The sequence below is a fragment of the Lotus japonicus genome, chromosome 1 (genome assembly GCF_012489685.1).
Source record: "Lotus japonicus ecotype B-129 chromosome 1, LjGifu_v1.2".
Taxonomy (NCBI): domain Eukaryota; kingdom Viridiplantae; phylum Streptophyta; class Magnoliopsida; order Fabales; family Fabaceae; genus Lotus; species Lotus japonicus.
Genome location: NC_080041.1, coordinates 66,805,710 through 66,813,334, shown reverse-complemented (window position 1 = coordinate 66,813,334; position 7,625 = coordinate 66,805,710). Strand labels below are relative to the sequence as shown.

Below are 7,625 nucleotides of genomic sequence, written 5' to 3'. Positions count from 1 at the left end.
AGGCATTTAGAGACCTGAGCCTAGCAGTGGAACTGAAGCCCAGACAAATGAAATTTGGCACGGTCGTAGTGACTAGTGATTTTCTGAAGGATATAAAGCGATGTCAGGAAGACGATCAAGAATTTCAAGAGCAGATGCAGAAGGATGAACGGGAAAAGAAAGGCGAATTCACGAAAGGAAGAGACGAACTGTGGAGATTCAGAGAATGAGTGTACATTCCAGCAGACAAAGAGTTGAGGGAAATGATTTTGGAAGAAGCACACAGAAGCGCTTTGAGTATACACCCATGATTCACTAAGATGTATCAAGACTTAAAGGAAAGGTTTTGGTGGTCAGGAATGAAGAAGGACATCTTGAAGAAGGTGATGACGTGTATGGTATGTCAGAAGGCGAAAGCGGAACATCAGAAACCTTCTGGAGAACTGAAACCCTTAGAAATTCCCGAATGGAAGTGGGAAGGTATCTCGATGGATTTTGTATCAGGATTGCCAAGGACGCTAGCCAAGAATGATGCAATATGGGAAATTGTGGACCGACTCACAAAATACGCGCATTTCATAGCAGTAAAAATGACATTTACTGGAATAGTTAGCCAGGATCTATATCAAAGACGTTGTGAGACTGGATGGAATATCGACAAGTATAGTGTCAGACATAGATCTGCGATTTACTTCGCAATTTTGGAAGAGCCTACAGAAAGCCTTGGGAACGAATTTAAGATTTAGCTCGGCTTATCATCCACAAACGGATGGACAGACTGAAAGAACAATCCAAACACTGGAGGATATGTTCAGGGCTTGTATTTTGGAAAAACAAGGAAACTAAGAAGACTGCCTACCATTGGTCGAATTTTCCTACAATAATAGTTTCCACTCAAGTTTAGGGATGACACCTTTCGAGGCGCTATACGGAAGAAAAGGCAAGACGCCACTGTTGGTTTGATGAAGGAGACGAGTTAGTCTTAGGACCCGAAGTGGTGCAAGAAATGTCTGAGAAGGTGAAAAGGACCAGGGAGAAACTAAGGATAGCACATGACCGACAGAAGGCTTACTACTACCGCAGGAGGAAGCCTTTGGAATTTGAAGAAGGTGATCATGTTTTCCTCCGAGTTAGTCCGGTCACAGAAATAGGAAGATCTATAAGGTCAAAGAAACTCACGCCTAAATTCTTAGCACCTTACCAAATTCTTAGGAGAGTGGGAGCATCAGCTTACCAGATAGCATTACCACCCTCGTTGTCAAACTTGCACGATATTTTTCATGTGTCCCAGATGAAAAGATACATACCCGACCTCTCTCATGTGATGAAACCTGAACATATACAACTTAGAGAAAACCTAACATACACAACATAACCTAAATAGATATTAGATAGGAGGATGAAAAACCTTAGAAAGAAAGAAATATCGTAAGTAAAAGTAGCTTGGGGGGAGGGGAAGACCCGGAAGCTACGCGGGAATTGGAAGAGGATATACGGAAGACCTACCCTCATTTATTTGAAGGAATGAATGATGAATTTCGGGGACGAAATTCTCAAAAAAGGAGGGGAGAATGTAACATCCCACACTTTAACCAATCAGGTGATGACCGTTAGCCGATGACTTAACCCTAGAACTAGGAATGAGCTAGGATTAGGACTCTGACTAACCGTGAGTAAGTATAAATATATATATATATATATATATATACCATACGTGTATGTGTGTGCTTGTGTGTATATATATGTGACTTGATTTTTCTATACACAATCTACGATGCGACAATAGAAAGTCGGTGTGACGATTAGGTCGAACCAACAATCAAAAGTACCAAAGACATGGTCGTCATGACTCCCATTTAGATGAATAACTCGAGTAGATGAGGATAGGAAGCTACTCTGATCGAATCTCTTGACAGTAAAGATACACTGTCTCGGATCGATCGATAGTCGGACCAACGAACCAAACCCTAGTATACAATATGTGTTAGTATTAGGCATTCAGAGGGGAAATACACTACTAGAAAACCCGTAGTAATCAGAAATGATGAAGCATAGTAGCCAGTTTGTTCCGACTTGAAGATAGAATAAAATAATTGACCAACCGGTGCCCTAGGTTACTATTCATCCATGATGACACACTACTATTCATCAATAGTAAGCTCCATGATGACTTCTAGTTCCCATAAACCCCTCCTGAATGATGCTTGGACGTGTTCAGACCTGGAGCAACTTCTGGAGCCTTGTGATAATCAGGTTGCATGCAATTCCATAGGTGGTGCAACTTGGTTAAACTCTTAATCTTGATTTGCTTAATTTAGCCACATACACCTTATAAAATGGTACCATTCGAACCCTTTGAGCCTCATGCATTCCATTCCAACACTTAGTTCCCTCAGATAGTGCCTAGAGAGCCCAGAGTGAGTGAGAGACCAAGAAGAGCTTCACAAGCTTCTTCTCTTCGATTCTCATCATACACAGAGAGTTAGAGTTTATGAATGTGATATAATGCATGATAAGATTGTGACCTAAAAACTACTTGAAAATATGTAATCCACTACCACAACCACCATTGTTTCCCTCCACCACCATCGCCACCACCACTACCACCATCACCGCCGCCACAACCCTTCACCTCTGCCACTTCTATTATCGCCACCATCGCCCAATAATATTCCCGCCACCACCACCACTATAATCAACGCGACTACCATAATCAACTTCACCACCACTGCACCATAATCACCGCCTCCACCGCCCTCTACCGCTCCGCTGTCGCCACTAACTCCACCACCACTCTACCGTCACCGCTCACCAACACTGCCACCACCACAAGTACCGCCACAACAACCACCATGCGCCACCGCGATTGCCTTACGACACTGCCACCACCACCACTAAGCCATCGCCGCCCATGACCATCACAACCAACCTCCACCACCACCCTCACCATCACTCCCACAACCCTCCACCATCGTCACCGCCACTATGACTGACTCCGCCACCACAACTACCGGACGACTACCACCCTCCACCGGCGTCTCTACCGCCACCACTCACAACCACCATCATCACCACCACCCTCCACCAAACGTATGATTGTATCAATTTTAAACGATATGATAAGTCATATTGTGTATAACCAAATGTTGGATAATATTAAATTTTTATCTGGCTTAATATTATTGAGCTTGACCCTAAGTGGTAGAAGGCTGACCAATGATTTTTTTCATTCATAAGTGTTGGAAATTAAACCATCAACTATTTGCTTAAGTGACGAAGTTCTGAACGTACCCTATTTATTTTATTTTATTTTAACCTTTTAGTTACAACATAAACATAAGATAAGATGAGAATATATATTGAATTATATAATAAAACATGAGCACACAGCAAAATTTTACAATGCACATTGTAAGAGTCCTCGGATTTATCAGCCAACACATTGGTTGGAATCCTAATTGCCTTGGGAAAATCTAGGAAACCAGGCCAAAGAATACTTTTCCAAAAACACGACAATATGGATAATTTGGAGCACTACTGTCAATTTCTTTCTGGTTTCTTCTATTCTGAGTTTGTTCCAGAACTAAAAGAATCAATATTCCAATGCATATAGAACTCTTACACTACAAAAGAATTAACCTCATATTCGATCCAATGACAAGGTTTATTGTTTTATTCACTTTTGAATTAAGAACAGAAAATTTCTGTCGAGACAACATTTATACCAAACAGGCAATTTTCTGCTTGGCTTTTGTCTAGTTACAAAAGATACCTAGGAATAGGATACTAAAATTTTCATCGAGTTAAATAGACAGTTTTATTTTGTCAAATTTACATGTTCTTTTTCTTCTCCTTGGCCTTTGGATGGTAAATAAAGAACCACTTGTTAGCTGTTCAAATCTCACTGCCACGAATTAGTCAAACTGCACGAAAGCTGGCTTGTTTCTGAAGTTAAAACTGTTCCACATGTCTCATGTTGATGTCATGTGCTGAAGCATCTACATTCATTTGGGTTGTATGCATACATATGATTCTCAATTGGAGAACAGTTTTGAGCATCATATCCCACATTTAACCTTGCACTTGCTTCATCTTTCCTATATAAACCCACTAACTTAGAATTGTACTCTTCAAGCATCTTCTAGCCTTTTAGCATTTCCAAAGAAACAGGGATAATTTGAGCACTGATACTCTCTCAGACATATCTTCATACACTTCAAAGGAAGAGGAAAAAAAGGGTTCAAGGCCATGGATATCCCTCGTTTTGTGTTTGGCATATTTGGTAGGTTAACCATCTCTTGTAGATTGTACTGTTGTTTTTTGAGCAATAGATTTCTTTTTGTTATAAAAAAACATCCTCTATGAACTTTCTCCTGTTACATGTGTTTTCTTTCTCATGTGTGTCTTCTGTTGGAAGCTCTTCTTCTCTAGGATTATTTACTTCTGGACTTGTACTTCATCTGTTTCTCCTTAATGGTTCTCTTCTTTGTTGGTACAGGGAATGCTTCTGCTCTGTTCCTCTTCTTGGCACCAGTGTATGCATCACACATTCCTCCTTCACTTTCTATCACATAGATATCAAGATGTTATGGTTTTGGTCTTCTGTTTTATGGTTCAAACTGCAAAGGGGCTTACATGGACCCTGTTAAGCTTTTCCATTTTTTTTTCAAATTATAAACTTCCCCAACATAATTTACTAGATCATTTTTCCTTCATCAGAACTAATGCTGAAATTCAAAAACTACTCAGAAAAATTTCTCTCAATAGTTGATACCAACTTTAAAATCATTTATAGAAGAATTTCCAAACGCTTACGATGCTGAGCAATTCAATAAGGTCTGCATATATGTGCATAAAATCAGTAATTTAGTAGTAAATGTAGAATAGTGCCAAGATTGAATGAAAATTGTGACAATTTTGGGTTTGTAGGATCACATTCAAGAGGATTATAATCAACAGATCCACAGAGAACTTCTCGGGCATTCCTTATGTGATGACACTGCTCAATTGTCTCCTTTCAACTTGGTGAGCTTCTAACTTACACTTTTCATTTTAATAGTTTTCATCACACCTTATCCATCTCTAGATTTAGAAAGAGATATGAAGTAATGAAAGATAATGGACTCGGCGAGACCCCAGGGTCTCTCGCCCATGAGCACTAGTTTAGGGCGACGAGCGGACCAGGGACTTGGGCCTCCTCCCAGAGGCCCAAGCGGCCCATTAGGAAGGGATAAAGGCGCCAAGCCCAACTCCACATCTATAAATAGGGGATGAATACTAATTGTAAGAGACTCTCAGCTCATTTGTGAAATAACAAGATTGAAATTCAGTTACCTTCTCTCTCTAAAGCGGTTACTCTCATTCTCTCTAGAAATCTCGCATCACGTTCCTTACACTCTAGGTATTATACATCATCTCAATGTTCATGGATAGAACAGATAAATAAATAAGGTGTTGAGTTATGTGATATAAAAATAAGAGCTAAATAGGAAAAAAAAAATTGGTGGAAAAAAGGGAAGATGAAAATAAGGGGTTAATATATCAAAGTTGAATTACTGCATATTTGCTTGCTATATCTTTTATTTACTTTTATTTAACTTAATTTTAAATTTATGTATATTTGGATTAATTTTCTTCCCTCATGAAGATTCTAACTAACTAAGAAGAGAAAGCTTCTGGAATTGTGTTTGGCTTCAAAATTAGAGTCCGAGTGATTTACTACTCGGAAGTTAAAAGTAAAAAAATAACACATTTTGATATACTTTTAGCGCCTATACTTTTTATTGAAGTAACTACATCACGAGATGTTCTTTTTCCCCTTTTTTATGATAAACCAAATGGTTTCTAAAATGTAGAAGAGTTTTCAAATATATACATGGATTATTTCTATGAGTTGGCACACGTTTGAAAACTCTTCTAGGATTTGATTGATTTTGAAGACATAATTAACTCTGACGAGAAGCTTCAATGAGTAGTTTCTAGGTCTCGATAGTTTAATAAGTGATTTTTGTATTTCTAATCTGTTATGATTTTTACAATGCATAGGTATGGTCTACCTTTTGTGTCTCCAGACAACATCCTATTATCAACCGTGAATGGCACAGGAGCTGTGATTGAAATTGTTTATGTTTTGATCTTCATCACATTTGCACCCAAGAAGGAAAAGGCTAAAATTCTTCGCCTCTTCACCTTTGTACTCTTGGTTTTCTCTGCTGTTATTTTTGTGTCCCTTTTTGCCTTGCATGGAAATTCTAGGAAGCTCTTCTGTGGCTTCGCCGCCGCCATATTCTCCGCCATCATGTATGGCTCGCCACTCTCAATTATGGTAACCCAACCTTCCAACTCATTGAATCTTTGCGTTCCCTCATTATGCCCTGCTCTGCTAATGAAAAGATTAATCATGGACAACCAAAAGAAATAGAATAAAAAGATGAGGGGCAGAAATTTAACCTTAAAATAAAATTAGTCACTTAAAAAAAGGTCGTCTCTGCTTATTTTCATAAAATTAGCCAATTATGTGCTTTTTTAGCTGTTTGTTTATGTTTTTTTTATCAAAACCAAAATTTGAAAATAACCAGAAATCTACTTATTTCTCTAAGCTATTCTTAGCAGCTTTTGAAATAATCAACTTCTAGTGAAGTGAAAAACATTTTTTTATTTGTAATTAATCAAAAATCAATTATACTTTTCAAATAATCACTTTAAATAAAACCAATTTCTAATTCAACTTTAAAATTTCGTATTTTTTAAGAAGACACAAATGAGTCCATGGTATAAAATTTTTATGACGGCAAAAATAACATTTAAATAATATTCTCCTAACAAAAATTTACTAGTTGATTGTGGATTTGAAACCATGTGCAGAGACTAGTAATCAGAACTAAGAGTGTGGAATTCATGCCCTTCTTCCTATCCCTGTTCGTGTTCCTCTGCGGCACTTCCTGGTCCATCTTTGGTTGGCTAGGCCATGACCCTTTTGTTGCTGTAAGTTACTTTGCAATTTTAATTCAGAAGTTCATTTTCTATATAGCCAATGAAGTATGAAGCAGAACAGATTCAGGGTCAGCAATGTTATTTTTTTTTCTATTTTTTTTTCAGGTACCTAATGGTCTTGGTTCTGTTTTGGGAACAATGCAATTAACATTGTATTTCATATACCGGGACAAGAAAGGTGTTCCAAGGAAGCAGGAGGCCACAACAGAGGAGGATTCCATGGAGACAGGACATGCAAAACCTCATCAAGAAAAGCAATCCAATGCAAATGGAGCTCAAGCATGAGAATGGTTTAACTCAAATCAATAGTCAAAACTCAAAACTAGAGTTACTTGCCAGCTACATATAACGAAAGCAAGCAAGCCGAATCATATAGTACAATGTTTCTGAATTCATTTTCAAAATCAATTTTGAGGAGAAATTTTTATAAGAAGTTACTGAGTGTCTGAATTGATTCTAAGGAAAGAGTACTGGAGATGTATTTCAGAGAATGAAGAAAGTGAGTTCATTCATTAACTCACGAAAGTGAAGTACCGGCTTATATAAGCTGGTCAGAACTGAAAAACTAACTACCATTAATACAAAATGAAGGCAGTTATAATAACCCTCTCTAACTACTTACTGGAAATGAAAGCTAACTAAACTTAGCTTAG

General features: G+C 38.1%; 1 protein-coding gene across 1 annotated transcript; it reads left to right on the top strand.

Moving 5' to 3' along the window:
- The first annotated feature begins 3,660 nt into the window (after positions 1 to 3,660).
- On the top strand, positions 3,661 to 7,405 carry LOC130731981 (bidirectional sugar transporter SWEET1-like). Its single transcript, XM_057584129.1, has 6 exons — positions 3,661 to 4,261; positions 4,478 to 4,514; positions 4,909 to 5,004; positions 6,025 to 6,304; positions 6,844 to 6,963; positions 7,078 to 7,405. Exons 1-6 carry the CDS (start codon positions 4,228 to 4,230, stop codon positions 7,255 to 7,257), a joined length of 747 nt encoding a protein of 248 aa, XP_057440112.1. The 5' UTR covers positions 3,661 to 4,227; the 3' UTR covers positions 7,258 to 7,405.
- The last annotated feature ends 220 nt before the right edge of the window (positions 7,406 to 7,625 follow it).

Coding starts and splice junctions, on each gene's coding strand:
- LOC130731981 (XM_057584129.1), top strand. CDS start 4,228: ATGGATATCCCTCGTTTTGTGTTTGGCATATTTG. Junction 4,262..4,477: donor TTTTGTGTTTGGCATATTTG/GTAGGTTAACCA, acceptor TTGTTGGTACAG/GGAATGCTTCTGCTCTGTTC. Junction 6,964..7,077: donor GCCATGACCCTTTTGTTGCT/GTAAGTTACTTT, acceptor TTTTTTTTTCAG/GTACCTAATGGTCTTGGTTC.